Genomic DNA, 16,603 nt, shown 5'->3' with positions numbered 1-16,603 from the left:
ACCAAAAACAAATCTTGCATGTTTTATTAATAATAATCTGTAGTCCTGTTAATTTTATCTTTTGAAAATGCTATTTGCTTGTGCAAATCAGATTCTGTTATTTCTGAGAGGACTGCTGAGGGAAAACATGTTTGTATTGCATACCCATTTAGAAGTTCTCCAATAAGCTCTTAAGAGAGAAGAGGATATGTACAGCAGCAGTCTTGCACATTTAGAAGCAATCTTAAATTATTAACCTCGACAGGATTGATGTCAATGGGAAGTCCCACCTATGATCTACTAACAGGCTGAACTGCTTGTTCCATCACCTGGCAAGTTCTCATGTGAGAAATATCTTTTAAACCTGTTGTCAGTAGGTCTGTTCTAAATAACATTCTTAGGCTGTACCTCTTGGTTAAATAATTGCTGCTGGACTCAGTGCTGGGTTTTTTGTTTTGTTTTTTGAAAAGAAGAATAGCTTTAAAGCCACTGCAGTTTGCAAACCAATATTAACCTCTAAGTGTAATGCATTAAATAAAACTTAAGAGGCAGAGTCATTAATTCATGGTTCAACTAGTTGGATTTATAAATCCAGTCATTTAGAAATTAAAAGGAGAAATACTCTTATCACCCCTAATGACAATCAAGTCTAACATTTTTGTTAACAAGTGAGAGTTGTTGAGTTTTGCCCCATTTTAGGACCTTTCCTGCCAGTTAAGTGAATCACTGCAGTTGTTAAATTTGTAACATGGTTATTAAGTGAATCTGGCTTCCCCATTGTCTTTGCTGGTCAGGTGGTCACAAAAGGGGATCCCATGACCCCGGGACATGGTAACCGTCATAAATACGAACCAAAGTTGTTAAGCTTCTGAATTTTGATCATGTAACCATGAGGATGCTGCAATGATTGTGTCAAAAATGATCATAAATCATTTTCCCAATGCTATTGTAATTCCAAACGGTCACTGAATATATAGTTCTAAGTCAGGACTACCAGTAACATTCTAGTTTCAGGAAATATTGCTGCTCTAGAGATAGAAATGATAAATTGAATGGCCAAATATTACACCTAACCCACCAGCCAATGTATCATTTTGAAGCAACCCAAGCAAGAAAATAAAATTCCATACCTGCCTCAGGGCAGTTATATTTGAAAAAACATGTTACATTTATGTCATATTTAAAATCAGCTCAGTTAAAACTAAGTTTTAACTGTGAAGTAGTCTTCTCAAAAAAATTACACAGAAAGTTGCATAAATCTGAAATTGCAGTTTTATTTGTAAGTTGCACCAATGTTTATTCCCGAGCCATTAGTTTCTGCTTCTTCAATTTCTTTTGGGATATCTGGAAAAAAAGATATTGCAAGAAATCAGTACCAATTTGCCACAATCATAATACATTTGCAGAATGTTACAATAAGCCACTAATCATGCAAGGCACTTACGCATCACATTAAGCCAGAATTCTTCACATTTTTAGCAAGGATGCAGGCAATCAATTCATGTGTTTATATGCAAAGGAGGATGCCTGGCTTTTGATTCTTGCTACAAACCAAATTCCTAAAATAATCCATGAATATGCTGGAGAATGTTTAAAGAATGGACATTAAGATTCTCTTTTCGACATTAATATATGAAGGTATTTTAAAATTCCTATTATGCTTCATAATCACTATATTTGTGAATCTTTAAGTCAGTATTTCCAAACTTCATCCATTTTAAAGTGTAGATGTGAATCCCCAGAATACTCTAGCTAGCACAGTTGAACTTCACACATCTTAAAAGGGAGTTGGAAAACATATAAAAATGGCTGCCAAGCCTGACACACGCCTGAGGATGGCAGATGAAATTCTGCCGAAACGTCGCTATAATAAAAGCACAAATATTAAGACGTGGGAAAATACCTGAAGAAACCTAAATACCATACACATAATACCCACGAAAACATAACATACACACACACATATATACAAATATATACACACACACAAACACACACACAGGGGAGGGATCCGACCAGTACAACTAATGTTGTCAGCTTGCTGCCTGGACAGCTGAGCAGCATTTGAAAAAGGACTTTTTTTCCTACTTTTTCAACCGCAGCTCTGTTGTGCAAAGCAGCTGAGGTTGAAAAAGCAGGAAATAAAGGTCAGGTAAGAGCCCAGGTGGGCCAAACAGCAGCAGACACAGAACCGGTTCTATGCCTGCTGCTCTTCAGAGCTACCGGTTCTACAGAGCTGGTAGAATCCCACCCCTGTAGTTAGTGTGTGTGTGTGTGTGTGTGTGTGTGTGTGTGTGTATTCATATTCTCTCTCTGTGCGGTTGCAAGCACACAGATAATAAGTCAACATGTCTAACATAAAATATTTAAACGTGTTACCAGGACTACCATCTGGCTGCTCCAGCCATGCTTCCCCAGATGCCAATCTGCCATAATCTATGGGGGAAGGGAGCTACGGGGTGCAGGCATGATATTCCCCTCTGGAAAAAAAATCGGGGCCGGCCAAAAGAGACCCCCCCACCGCGCGCCAAGAAATCGCTGCCCAGCTCCCTTTTGCTGCCGCTCAGCGGGCTCCGCTCGCACCGCCCAGGCTCTGCTCAGGTATCCGGCTGGGGCTGTCAGAAGTTGCTACCGCTGGCATGGCTCCGCATGGCTCCAGTCCCGCGTTGCCTCGGGAAGGGAAAGGCAAAACCAGGAGCCGCTGCTGCCGTTGCAAAGCGCCGCCGCGCTCTTCCTTTTGCCTTTCCCTTCCTGAGGCAACGCGGGACTGGAGCCGCGCCAGCGTAGCAACTCCTGACTTGGGGCCTCCGAGGGGAGGGAAGGAGAAAAGAAGGGGGGGAAAGGGGGGGGCGATTCCCAAAAAAATCGGAATTCCGATTTTAATCGGAAGAATATCATGTCTGGGGGTGGAGGGAGTTGGGGTGGGGGGGGGCAAGGGGGAATCGCAACTACTCTTCCTGCCCTCCTGTGACACCAGCTGGCTGCCCCAAGGTCAAGAGCCTTGGAATGGAAGGCAACATTGTCAGGCTGCCAAGACAGGAGCTGTAACCAAAACGATTTGAATGTAATTGGACAATGTGAGATAGCCAGGGGGGAAAAAATGGGAAAAGAGGAAGTTAACCAGGGAACTTTGGTGCACAAACTCTCAGTTCCAGCTTTGCTATACTGTAACCACTTGGCATTCGTAAAAATACACTTTCACTGAGTCGAAGAGTCTTTCTTTCCTAACTGACACACGTTTTAATTACTGAATGTACCAAAGTGGCTTATCTTTTTTTTCACATACCGAGGAAAGGTTCGTTTATTCATTTATTCATCTGTCCATCTTAAAACAAATTCTCGGTGACTCTCAATCAAATCTAGGTGGGAGCAGAGGGGCGTCTTACCTTCTTCTTTTGAGCAACTTCTTCTTCTGGTTTAGGGACAATCTGCTCTTTTTCTGTGAGGATCATTTCAATGTGGCAGGGAGAACTCATGTATGGATTGATGCGCCCGTGAGCTCGGTAAGTGCGCCTCCGCATTTTGGGGGCTTTGTTAACCTGGATGTGCTCAATTACCAGCGAATCAACATCCAGACCCTGGAGGGGAAAACGTTTTGGAAAGCTCGTTTTACAACAATTTGTAACAGTTCAGTCTAAGTTTTCTCAAATCCCAGTCGATTACTTAGAAAAAGGACCAAAACTCTTTCAATGACATAATTAGTGTACTGTACGATCCATATTTATGCCAATTATTCCAATAAATGACCCTAGTTGCCTCTAGGGTAGCTGGTGGCGATTTTCCTTCAATTTCATATTCGACAATCCTTCCCTTAAACTCTCTTCTACTCAGATCTTCTCCTTTGTATTATAAACAAAATATATGTCTTTGCTTCCCATTCAACATGGTTGCCACCCCCTTCTGGAATTATTTCACCTGCTCCATTAAGCAAAAATCTAAAGTACAGGTAAGTCTTTGACATACGACCACAACTGGGGCCAGAATTTCTGTTGCTAAGTGAGTTGGTCAGGAAGTGAGCTGTGCCCAGTTTTTTACAAACTGTTCTGCCAGTGGAGCAAATCCCTACAGTTGTTTAGTGAATCATGTGGTTGTTAAGCAAATCCGACTTATCCCATTAACTTGGCTTGTTGGAAGCTGGCTAGGAAATCACATGATCCTGGGTTGGGCGATGGTTGTGAGTAAGAGGATAGGTTGCAAGTCATTTTTTTAAAAATGTTGTTGTATATTTGGTCGCTAAACAGTTGTAAGTTGAGGACTACCTGTAGATGTCCTAGCTTTAAGTACTGCAGTTAGAAAGAATCTCAGAGACCAGAGCTGAGAAAGACCTGTAAAACAGTTAACACCCTTCTTAAGTTTCTCTTTGCTGCCCAGAGTTGATTACAGGTAGTCCTCAACTTACCACAGTTCACTTAGTGACCGTTCAAAGTTACAACGGCGCTGGAAAAAGGGACTTATGATCATTTTTTCATTCTTACAACCTTCACGCTTTTTCACGCTTACGACCCCCGATGATCGTGGGAGCAAAATTCGGATGCTTAGCAACTGGTTCAAATTTATGACGGTCGCAGTGTGACCTGACAAGCAAAGCCAATGGGGAAGTCAGATTCCCTGAATAATCATGCTACTAATATAAGAACTGCAATAATTCACTTACCAGCTGAGGCAAGAGAGGTTGTAAAACGGGACAAAACTCACTTAACAGAACTTTGCAAAGGGGCGGGGGCTCTATTATGATCGTAAGTAGAGGATTACCCACGGAACATCTTTCTTCCTTGCTAACCATTCCCCAACGAATGCAAAACGAAGGGGATCTCCCATTAGAACGGAGAATGTTTGCTAGAAACTCAGTTCACACAGAATACTAAAACTATATTTGCCTTGGGGTTTGCTTTAACTCAGGGGCAACTTTAAGCAACGCTGGCTGGGGAATTCTGGGAGTTGGGAAGTCCACCAGGCTTAAAGTTGCCAAGCTTGGAGACCCCTTGGCTTTAACTTGATAGCAAATGCCAGCTGTCACAACAAAGTTCAGGAGTTCCCAACCCCCAGTCCGTGGACTGGCACCGGGCGTGGCATGCCAGAAACCGGGCCCTGCAAACAAGCAAAGCTCTATCTGCACGACGCAGGCAGCACGAGAAATCACGGGAAAACTTTCTCTCCACCGAACTGGTCCCTGGTGCCCAAAAGGTTGCGGGCCTCCAATATCATTAAACATTACACGAAAACCCAGCCTTTCATGCTTCACCTTCAACTCAGCATTGCTCTCTGCATTTTTGAGCATGTGCAGGAGGAACTCGGCACTCTTTTTTGGCCAACGGCCCTGGGTCCAACCCCACTGCTTGGCCTGCAGGAGGAGAAAAGTTAAGGTCAATGTTCCTTCAGAATAAAGATGTTCTCAAGCTTTCCACTTTCAAGGGTTGCTCAGAATCAAAGGTTATTTTCATGGTTAATCCAAAGGTGTCCTAAGAAAGTCATCACAGCAACCCTAAAAACGTGTGAGCAAACACGGAAAAGATTCAAAATACTGCTGTGGCCCACCGGCGGCTGGCAGAAGAGTCGGACAATAGTGAGGAGGTTGGGAAGGAACCTGGGCCAGTCTTGGGAGGCTGAGGAAGGCTCGGACAAGGGCTCTGCATCAGAGGCAGAGATGCGGCCAGGGTAGGCTGGCAGTCAGCAGCTGCCTTTGGGCTCAGATAGGAGTGAGGCTGGGGAGCAGCTGGAACCAGAGCTGCTAAAAGCAAGGCCACAGGTGGATGAATGGCCCTTCCCATCAGGATTAAAAGACAGGCATGATATTCCGCTCTGAAAAATCGGGCCGGCAAGAGACCCCGCGCGCCCGGGAGCGCCCGCTGCTTTCTCGCCAGGGCCGGGCGGTGCGTGTTGCACGGAGGCTGGTCTGTGGCTGGCCCCCCTTTCCTGCCACTCAGCGCCTCCGCTCCACCGCCCGGCTCCGCTCAGGTATCCGGCTGGGCTGTCAGTGACCGCCGGCGCGCTCACGCCCCATCGTTCCTCGGGAAGGAAGGCAAAACCAGGAGCGCTGCTGCCGTAAAGCGCCGCCATGGCTCTTCCTTTGCCTTTCCTTCCTGAGGCAACGCGACTGGGCCACGGCCCCAGCAACTCTGACTCGGGGCCTCCGAGGGAGGGAAGGAGGAGAAGAAGGGTGGGGGAAAGGGGATTCCAAAATCAGAATTCGATTTTAATCGGAAGAATATCATGCCTGAAAGAGGAGCAAAAGGGGGCTTTGCAGGAAACAACTTGCTCGTTTGGTCGTTTGTTTGTCCCAGCTTCGTGGAGATTTGTCTATAAACCCAGCCTTCCCTGCCAACAGCGAGTGTGGAACTATTTACCGGGCAGGATTGATACAAGTCTGAGATAATTAGCTCACCTTTGTGAGACGGTTTGCCAAGCAGCTGAATGTGAATGAAATAATTCACATTATTGCAAATAAAGAGGTTTTTGCCTGGACTCAGAATTGACTGAGTGCTTTTTGGTGAGGCCTAGGACAGAACAAATACATCACATCCAAACAACTTGAGAATCTACTTTAACTTTACCAAGGTTTTATATAAAATCCAGATAATATGTCCGCTTTTTATCTTTCCAGCTCAGGAATCCAGCTATAAACTATGGAAGTCTGCAAAAACAAAGGACAATGCAGTCCAGAGATACGTTTTACCACATGCACTACATCAGGGTTTGCCAATCTTGAAACTTTTTAAGACGCAGGGACTTCAATTCCCAGAATCCACCAGCCAGCAGAAGTCCATGTGTCTCAAAAGTCACCAAGGATGGGAAAACCCTGCACTAAAGAAATACCCGCTATTTCCTACAAGCATCTTTGTGAGCATGTCAAAACTCCAATCTCTGAACAAGATACGAATCACTTAAGTGTCATTTATTAATATTCTCCGCTCTAGACTTGAAATAATTGCTCTTTAAGAATTTCTCCTGAAATTTTTACTATTTGCACAGATCTGCGCAAACTGTTTCAGAGTCATACCTGTGCACATCTGCCAACACCACCGTTGTAACGCCGGAATGGAACACACTGCTTTTTCAGAGTCACGTCCTTTAAATATTTGGTGGCCTTCCGAATGTGCATCCCCTTGATAGCTTGGGCAGTCTCACGTGTGTTCTAAAGAAAATGGAACAATTCAAGGTATGGTTATCACTTTTAAAACCCTACCTGGCTTGGGATTGTGGTACAAGGACACCCTCTCCCTTAGTATATTCACCCAGCCCACCAGAATGGGAAAGCAGGGTATTTTATGCATCCCATCAATTAAGGATGTACATCTGGTAGAGTATGATAAAGGGCCTTCCAATGGCGGACTCTTCTGTATGGAATATCCTTCTTGTTGGATACAGTTGGCCTTCACCCTTTTAAAGGCTTTTCTTCAGTGGGCCTGGTAACCCCAAATAGAGCTGATCAAGTGATTAATTTGATTGTGTTGTTGCTGCCATGTGGGTGAGGCTTTTATATTGTGAGTTTTAATACTGTAAGCCAGCGGTCCCCAACCTTTCCAGCCTGGCAGACCGGTGTGTCTGGGTGTGTATGTAGATGATTTTGTGTGAGCAGCTGTCACATGTAATTCCATTTGTGTGCACAAAGGGAGTTTGTGTGTGAGTGTGCCTGTGCAAGTGGAGCTGCGTATGGCCGCCTGCCACTTGTGTGGCCCGGTTCTGAATGGGTCCTGGCCTCAGAATGGGCCATAGTCCAGGGGTTGAGGACCCTTTTTGTAAGCTAGCTGGAGTCTCCTATGTGTGAGCTGGGTGGCCGTATTTATTTAATTAAGCAAAAAAAAAAAAAAAGAGAGAGAGAGAGAGTATACATATTCATTATTGCTTCAGATGGCAAGGACAGAACCACTAAATTAAAACCAAGGAAAGAGGTTCAAGGCAGGTATCAGGAGGGACATTCTGACTGCCAACTCTCAGTCAGTGGAACAAGCTGCCTCATGAAACAGTGAATTCACTTTTGCTGTGATCTTCAAAAAGAGGCTGGGGAATTATCTGTCAGAGATATTCTAGTAAATCCTGTACTACTGAGGGATGGACTAAATCAGTGGTCCCCAACCTTTTTGTACCAGGGACCGGTTTCAAGCAGAAATTTTTGCAAGGACCGGGGAGAGAGAGAAGGAGGGGGGCTTTTCCTGTCGCCGCAGCTATTCGTGCGCCCGTTTCTTCCCCACCCGCCCGCCACATGCCTTCAATCCACAGTGCCTGTTCTGCCTGCCTGCCTTAGTTTCTGGTTGTTTGGGAGCAGCTTCGGCTGAGAATAATAACTATTCGCCTCTTTACTCAGCCAAAGCTGTTCCGATTCAACCATTAACGAAGGCAGGCAGGCAGGCAGAACGGAGCACTGGTTGAACCCGCGCAGGCGGGCGGGCGAGCGGCGGGCGGACGGGATGGGGAGAAACGGGCGCTCGGCGACAGGAAAGCCCCCGCTTCTTTGAAGCAGTTTCTTCCTGGGCTGGTGGAGGAGCGAGAGAGCGACTGAGAGCTGACCCAGAGAGAAGGACAGGCTTCGCTGCTTCCTCCCTCCCTTCTTTCATTTGTGTCCTTGATCCCCGATCCCAGCAGCATTCACCGAAGGTGAAGAAAGCCGCCATTTTTTTTAAAAAAATTCTTTGCGGCCCGGTAGAGAGTGCTCCACGGCCCGGCACCGGTGACCCTGGACTAAATGACCACTGCATTCCATTTCAATTTTAGTTACTTGCATTTAAACCTGTTATGACGCATCTAATGTTTCATGCATTATAACCTTAAAGCCCCCAAATAATATTGTAGAATAAGTGTAAAATTATTTTGTTAAGCAACTGCTCAGATCCCATGCAACTGTTTTCATGACAAATCCAAAGGTGTCCTAAGCTGGTCATCACTGCAGTTACGATATATGTTCCTCCCTGTGCCTTAAATAAACAATCATTCATGTTAGTTGATCCCAAGAATTTCAAACAGGCAATCTAAGAATCTGCCTTAACTGCCTTCCCAGCCATAAGAAAATCAATTAAGGAAGTGTAATATTAAGACAAATTTTTGTTTTGTTAGAATTTTACCTCACGTTTATTATTTTATAAATAACTCAAGGCAACAAACATACATTAACGCTCCTCTTTTCTCTCCCTGTAACAACCCTGTGGAGATGGGTTGAACTGAAGAGAAGGACTGACCCAAAGTCACCCAGCTGGCTTTCATGCCTAAGGTGAAACTAGAACTCACAATCTCCTGGTTTCTAAGCCAGCGCCTTAAGCACTGCTCCAATTATTTTGCCCCCAAATAACAACAATCATGGAAGATATAAGGAAAGTGTAAGTAACCAAAGCAATAGCAAAAGGAAAAAAAAGGAAGAACCACTGCTGTGGTAGCCTTGCCCCCTTCCAAATACAAAAACTGAATATCCATATCCGAAAATCCCATCTACTGGAAGTTCTCGACTTACAAAAATTCACTTAGTGACCTTTCAAAGTTACAAGAACACTGAAAAGAGGGACTTATGGCCGTTTTTCACTTATGACCATTGCACTATCTATAGCAGGGTGGGCAAACTACGGCCCGCGGGACACATCCGGCCCGTTGGTCATTTTAATACGGCCCGCCTCTGAAAAAAAATATTCCCTCTGAAAAAAAATTGGGGCCGGCCAAAAGAGACCTGGCCGCGCGCCAAAAATTGCACACACACACGGAGCTGGGCAGCTGCTTCCTGCTAGTGGGGCCAAGGCCACCGCCCGGGAACGCCCACTGCTTTCCCAAGCCAGGGCTGGGCGGTGGCGTATTGCCCTGCACCGCGTGGCCCCCGCCTGGCAGTGTGCTTCTCAGCTGGTCTCCTCCTCCTCGGCCATACAGAACAAACAGGCAGAGAAGGAGGAGATCAGCCGGCTGGTTGGGGGAAGCTTTCTGCGCGAAGAGGCAGCTACTAATCTTCGGCTTTGCTTCGCTTCTCCAATGGTCCGGCACCACCTCAGTTCTTCTTGTGCTGCAAAGAGGTGGCTAATGATCTCCGGCTCGCTCTGCTTCTCCAACATCCGGCGCCACCCTGTTCTGTGTCAGGCCCAGCAAGTCCGAGCAGCCGGCGCACAGAACAGGGCAGCACCGGATGTTGGAGAAGCAGAGTGAGCCGAGATCATTAGCCGCCTCTTTCGCAGCACAAGAAGCCCCCCCAACTGGCCAGGTGCTCTCCTCCTTCTCTGCCTCCTTCTCTGCCTCTCCTCCTCTTGCTCCTCACAGTTGCCCTGAGCTGGTGCGGTTCTTTACTTGGGCAGCCAGATGCCCGCAGCAGCGCCCGCAGCAGCAACAGGCAGTTCTGCCCGGGCTCTGCTCAGGTGTCCGGTTAGCTGTCAGGAGTTGCTACCACGCTCCAGTCCCGCGTTGCCTTGGGAAGGGAAAGGCAAAACCAGGAGCCGCTGAGCCTGAACCTCCGGTGCCGCTGCTGCTGTTGCAAAGCACCGCCGCGGCTCTTCCTTTTGCCTTTCCTTCCCGAGGCACGTGGGACTGGAGCCGCGTGGAGCCGTGCCGGCAGTAGCAACTCCTGACTCAGGGGGCCTCCGAGGGAGGGAAGGAGGAGAAGAAGGGGGGGAAGGGGGCGATTCCAAAAAATCTTGTGCTGACCCGCCCGTCTGTCAAATTTTAAAAGTGAATGCGGCCCCCCGAGCCAAAAAGTTTGCCCACCCCTGATCTATAGTCATGTGATAAAAAAAAAAATGTTTAGCAACTGACTCATTTATGACAGTTACTTTTTGTGATCTTCTGACAAGCAAAGTCAATGGGGAAGCCAGATTCACTCAACTATGTTACTAACTTAACAATTACAGTGCTTCACTTAACAACCGTGGCCCAAAAAGTCATAAAATGGGGCAAACTTCACTTAAAATGTCTCACTTAGCAACAAAATTTTGGGGGTAGTAAGTTGAGATCTCTGGGGAACAAAAATCAGGGCTGCTAATTAGTGAAGATTCTCCATGGTCAGGGAGCATAAGGCCTTCTGGCAAACGAGAATGGAATTAGAAACTTACTACTCCCGAGACGGAGGTGGTGGTGGTGTCAAACTTGATTTCACTGATGGCCGCATCAGGGTTGTGTTTGACCTCAGGGGGCCAGGGTGGGCGTGGCCAGAATGACGTGTTGGAGGTGCCCGTGGTGGCCCGACCACTCTTGCCAGTGAAAAGGGACTCCTGAGCTGTTTTTGGCTGGGATGGTCTCCTGCAATCCTCTGCCTCCGAAAATGGAGTGGGGGAGGGGGGGACGGCCACGGGGTGCACACATCGTCCTCATGAACTCCGTTTTTGGATGCGATGGCCTCTTGCAACCCTCTGCTAGCAAAAATGGAGCTCGGAAGGGCCACGCACAGCCCCCTTGCAAGCTCCATTTTCCCTGGCAGAGGCACCGCAGGCCAGTCCTTCGCTGTTTCCAGGGTGACCCTGCGGATCTAAGAACCCTTACAGCTGGATCCAGCCCACGGGCCTTGAGTTTGACACCCCTGATCTAAGGCAATGAACTCCCATCAAAATATACATAGTTCTCGACTTACAATCAATCGAGCCCAATGCTTCCCTTGCTAAGACAGTTAAGTAAGTTTTGGCCCATTTTTACCACTTTTCTAGCCGCAGCTGTTAAGTGAATCACTGCAGTAGTTAATAACACGGTTGTTAAATGAATCTGGCTTCCCTATCGACTTTGCTTTCTAGACACTTGCAAAAGACGATCATGTGATCCCGGGAGACTTCTAACCATCATCAATATGGTTGGCCAGTTGGCGAAGCATCTGAATTTTGACCATGGGGGTGCTGCAAAAAAAGTTCATGTGAAAAAAGGTTCATAAGTTACTTTTTTTCAGCGCCACTGTTAACTTTTAAGTCAGTGGCACAATTGACCCCATGGATTTTGCTTGTCCGAAGGTTGCAACATTGATCACACGGTCCTAGGAGACTGCAACCATCCTGATTAGTTGGCAAGCATCTGAATTTTGACCATGGGGATGCTGCAACAGTCGTTAAGTGTGAGAAAAGGTCGTCAGTCACTTTTTTCAGTGCTACTGTAACCGAGCAGTCACTAAATGAATTGTTCTAAGTTGAGGACTACCTGTATACACTTCGAACCACTCCATCTCCTGCCAGAGGCAAGACCCCCATTGACATACCTTGAAATGGACCCGAAGGTTGGAACCCCTGGACTTGCATGCTACGAGAAGAAAACAAGCAAAAGTTAAAACTTTTTTTTTTTAAATCTTGTGACTGAAACCTATCAAATTAACTCTTGAGAAAGTTACTTACATTTTGTGGGGTTCTCTGGGTCAAGTGAGTAGCGGACCATTTTCAAAGCTCACCTAGGCAAAAGTTGGGGGGAAAAAACAATGTTTCAGACTTGAAATGTATGCCTTCCTATGCTGCTGCTGCTGCAGGAAAAAAGCTGCTCAGAATTCATAGAATTTTCATTATTTACATCCAAAGGTGTCCTAAGAAAGTCATCACCGCAGCTTTGGGTTTTACCCCAAAGAACACCCTATCCTTCCCCGTGTCCCTTTCCCCATAATTTTTTAACAGATTAACAGAGTTGTAAGAGACCTTGTAGGTCACCTAGTCCAACCCCCTGGTGAAACAGGAAGCCCTACACCATTTCTGACAGTTGGCAATCCAGTCTTTTCTTGAAAGTCTCAAGTGATGATGCTCCCACAACTTCTGAAGGCAACTTCTGTTCCACGGGTTGATTGTTCTCACTGTCAGAAAATTTCTCCTTATTTCCAGGTTGAACCTCTCCTTTGTTCCATATATTATCAACCTTGTGAACTCTCAAGTTTCCTCTTTCCAATACGTATTCAAGATGGAGTGATTAATATATGTATTTATATGTATGTATATCACGTGTGTGTAGATGTGTTATTTGTACACTTTTGATAGCAGGCAACAATTTCATTTTTAATGTGTGCCACTGTGCCCACAGTAAAAAATGACAATAAAGGTTAGCTAAGATTTATAAAAGATTTGTAAAACTGTAAAACGTTATCCTTATTGGTTTACCCTAGAATCAGAATGTTTAATTAAATGCCATGAATAAAAATGTTACACTGAAGTGTTATTAAAACACTTCAAATAGTTTTTATTTTTCAGTTCTTATTTTAAATGTCAAGCCAACACAAAATAGAATTAAAATTATAACACAGCTTGATTGGCACATTCTGCTAGGGAAAGTGAAATGTGCAAAACTACGCTTGAATTCTGGTAATTTGATGGAGCGATCCGTATAATTTTTCTGAAATGCAGATATTTTTTGCCAGTTTTCTTCCAAGTTTTTTCTTCGGTTCTTAATAAAATATAATAATCAGTTTTATTATTTCTTTGGAGCCTTCCATCCGAGTATTAAGTCCATTCCTACTTCACCTTTTGAGGTCGGCCAAGGCAAACTACATGGAGTCAATGCCAGGCTAAATTATGATTGTGTAATTTATTGATTGGGGAACCCAGAATTTTCTTAACATGTTTTGTGACCCAACCTAGTACACTAACTATAATACAGTTTAACCCTCTGCAGCCAGTTATACAAAGATCACATCTGTGTTTGATTAACTCACATTTAACATACTATATATATTACATCACAGCCCAAAATGTTAACATTCCCTCTGCTCTCCACAAACCAGTCCTATTTCCACTTAGGAAATCAGTTCAACGTTGGAGAGATCTGCATTGCAAAAAGGTACCAATTCCGAAGAAAGAGTTGAAAATTTGTTTTTGTTTTTTAAACCCAGATTTCCATGAAATTTATTCTTTCCAATTAAAGCCATGGCATCTATAACTTTTCAAATCTCAAATCACAGGAGAAACCTTAAAAGACCCAATTTCCTAGAATCAATAAAAGCAACTCCTGTAACCCCCCGATTACATTTATGCATCTTTAAGCCCTTTTCGGTTGGAGAAGAATGCTAATGACAGCATTCCCCCCCTCCCCACTTTCCCAAATTGCAATTTTTAGGAGCTTCCAGACAGCAAAGTCCAGGATGAGCAGATACTAGGAGCTGCAACTCAGCAACCACGTGGAGAACACCGGCACCCTAGCTTCACCCTAGGGATGCCAACGTCCATTGCTTTCGGGGCAATGCAAAGAGAAGCTACGCCTGCATCCCATTGTCTCGACTGCTGCAAAATTATTCCTCCGCGGAAGGAAAAATGATACGCAGAAATGCCACCACCACCCCTTTAATCCAAACGGAATGGTTTCTTCCATCGCCTTACATCCGGAGCACTTTTTGACAACGTACTCCTATTCCCGTTTCCATTCGTCCACTTTCCACCTTCCCCGTTCCCCAAAGCGTGGAAATACCGCAACGGCCGTCCATCTTGAGCCTTCCCCTCTCGGTACGGGCTAGTTTCAGGGGGGCTCAGGAACGGATGGCGCTCCACGACCACGGATAAAAACGAAGGCCCGGCGCAGCGCCGTAATGCTCACCTTAAGACGGCCACTACCGTCGGGAAAAAGGAAGGGCCGAGCATTCTGGGTTGGCGAATGCGTCACTTCCGAGTCTCCCCCGAGGTGACGTCATTACCTCGACCAAGCAGACTAGTAAGGGACCGTCGAGAAATTCCCTTACCAAGAATGAAGCGAAGATGATTTCCAGGGGTCGTGTAGCTTCTTATGGGAATGCATATCAGTGGGGAAAGCTGTTACATTGATATTTAATTGATCATTGTTTGCTGTTCTCTGATGAACTCCCTTGCAGTACAGTTTCTAAAGGAAAAATTAAACTGTAATTAAATCAGGAAAACTGTTTTTTTTAAAAAATCACAATATAAGTAGTCCTCATCTTATGACCACAATTGATCCCAAAATTTATGTTTCTATGAAACAGTTGTTAAGTGAATTGTACTCCATGTTACAACCTTGCTTGCCACAGTTGTTAAATGAATCATGGCAGATGCTAAGTGAATCCATTGACTTTGCTTGTCAGACGGTTGCTAGAGGGGATTGCATGACCCCTGGACACTGCAACCGTCATAAGTATGAATCTGTTGCCAAGTGGCTGAATTTTGATCACATGACCATGCGGATGTTGCAGTGGTCGTAAGTGTGGGAAATGGGCATAACTTATTTTCTGTGCTGTTGTAACTTCAAATGTTCATTAAATGACTTGACCTGGGGTCCCCACATTGCAGCCCTGGTCAAAAGGACCCAGCAGAGATTATATTACCTGAGACTTCTCAGGAAACAACAACTGAATGAAAAACTGCTGGTGACCTTCTACCGCTGCACCATAGAGAGTATCTTAATTTACTGCACCTCTGTATGGTTTGCCAATTGCACAGGGGCAGATAGGAAAGCACTCCAGAGGGTTAATCTCATTGCTCAGAGGATCATTGGTTGCCCTCTCCCCTCTTTGGAAGAGCTTTATAGCTCCTGCTGCCTTAAGAAAGTTCAAAACAATCTCAAAGATCCATCTCATCCTGGGCACCCTTTTGTTGAACTATTACCATCTGGCAGACGGTACAGGATAATAAAAACAAGGACAAATAGGCTGAAAAATAGCTTCTATCCCAGGGCAGTAGCTCTTTTGAATTCTGCTGTATAGTGCAGTGTTGATGTGGGGTCGGGGGTTTCTGGTTCAATGTGTGGAGTGTGAAGGTTGTGTGTTTGTGTTTATTTTCATGGTCATGATGTGCACTGAAGATGGTGTTTGATTTCGTTGTATGAGGTGCAATAACAATAAAGTAAACTAAACTAAACTAAAACTAAACTAAATGAACTGTTGTAAATCGAGGACTACATGTATTGATGTAGAGTAGTGGTTCCCAAAGTAGGCGGTACTGCCCCTGGGGACGGTGGGATGCCTTAGGGGCGCTAAGAGGCAAGGGGGCCAGTAGGGGGCGCTAAAAGGCAGCAGGGGGCTTTCGAGGCACCGGCCCTGTAGGTTCACTCATTGACTGTAGCACTGCTCCGGAGCCGGCACCTCCAATGTGGAAGCGGTGGCACATCACGTGCCACTGCGGCTGCGTTTATGTGCCGCCCCTCTGCCGCCTCTTAGCGCCCCTCTGCTGGCCCCCTTGGGGACGCTAAGAGGCGGCAGGGGGGCGTTCGAGGTGCCGGCCCTGCAGGTTCACTCATTGACTGTAGCACTGCTCCAGAGCCAGCGCCTCCAATGCGGAAGCGGTGGCACATTACGTGCCACCGCGGCTCCGTTTGATGCGCTGCCCCCCTGCCGCCTCTTACTGTCCTCAAGGGGGCTGGCAGAGGGGTGGTAAGAGGCGGCAGGGGGGAGTTCGAGGCACCAGCCAGCCCTGCAGGTTCACCCATTGAGGCACTGGCTCCGGAGCGGTGCTACAGTCAATGTGTGAACCTGCAGGGCCGGCGCCTTGAACGCTCCCCTGCCGCCTCTTAGCATCCCCAAGGGGGCCAGCAGAGGGGCGCTAAGAGGTGTCAGGGGGCGGCGCGTTGAACACGGCTTCCGCATTGGAGGCGCCGGCTCCGGAGCGGTGCTAGTCAAGGGGTGAAACTGCAGGGCCGGCCGGCGCCTCGAACACCCCTCTGCCACCTCTTAGCCCCCCTCTGCCGGCCCCCTTGGGGACGCTAAGAGACGGCAGGGTGGCGTTCGAGGTGCCGGCCCTGCAGGTTCACCCATTGACTGTAGTAACGCTCTGGGACC

General features: G+C 46.2%; 1 protein-coding gene and 3 non-coding genes across 6 annotated transcripts; all 4 read right to left on the bottom strand.

Moving 5' to 3' along the window:
• Positions 1-1,241: 1,241 nt before the first annotated feature.
• On the bottom strand, positions 1,242-14,446 carry RPL17 (ribosomal protein L17). 3 transcript variants are annotated; one of them, XM_087958694.1, is made up of 7 exons: positions 14,202-14,446; positions 12,246-12,298; positions 12,113-12,153; positions 6,977-7,111; positions 5,222-5,320; positions 3,366-3,557; positions 1,242-1,323 (listed from the first exon to the last, which is right to left on the bottom strand). In XM_087958694.1, exons 2-7 carry the CDS (start codon positions 12,283-12,285, stop codon positions 1,276-1,278), a joined length of 555 nt encoding a protein of 184 aa, XP_087814820.1. In that variant the 5' UTR covers positions 12,286-12,298; positions 14,202-14,446; the 3' UTR covers positions 1,242-1,275. The 3 variants fall into 3 exon arrangements, with proteins under 3 accessions (XP_087814820.1, XP_087814819.1, XP_026522119.1); XM_087958693.1 differs by having other exon boundaries at positions 14,290-14,446; XM_026666334.2 differs by having other exon boundaries at positions 14,416-14,446.
• LOC113411431 (small nucleolar RNA SNORD58) lies at positions 5,393-5,459 on the bottom strand. The gene has a single exon (XR_003370782.1). It is a non-coding gene; the product is annotated as a small nucleolar RNA SNORD58 (small nucleolar RNA).
• Positions 8,795-8,863, bottom strand: LOC113411433 (small nucleolar RNA SNORD58). The gene has a single exon (XR_003370784.2). It is a non-coding gene; the product is annotated as a small nucleolar RNA SNORD58 (small nucleolar RNA).
• LOC113411432 (small nucleolar RNA SNORD58) lies at positions 12,381-12,448 on the bottom strand. Its single transcript, XR_003370783.1, has one exon. It is a non-coding gene; the product is annotated as a small nucleolar RNA SNORD58 (small nucleolar RNA).
• Positions 14,447-16,603: the final 2,157 nt, after the last annotated feature.

Source organism: Notechis scutatus, chromosome 2 (assembly GCF_049901735.1).
Source record: "Notechis scutatus isolate UNSWTSFEM ecotype Mainland chromosome 2, rNotScu1.2, whole genome shotgun sequence".
Lineage (NCBI taxonomy): Eukaryota > Metazoa > Chordata > Lepidosauria > Squamata > Elapidae > Notechis > Notechis scutatus.
Note: the sequence above shows the minus strand (reverse complement) of the source record. Positions and strands in the feature narration are given on the sequence as shown.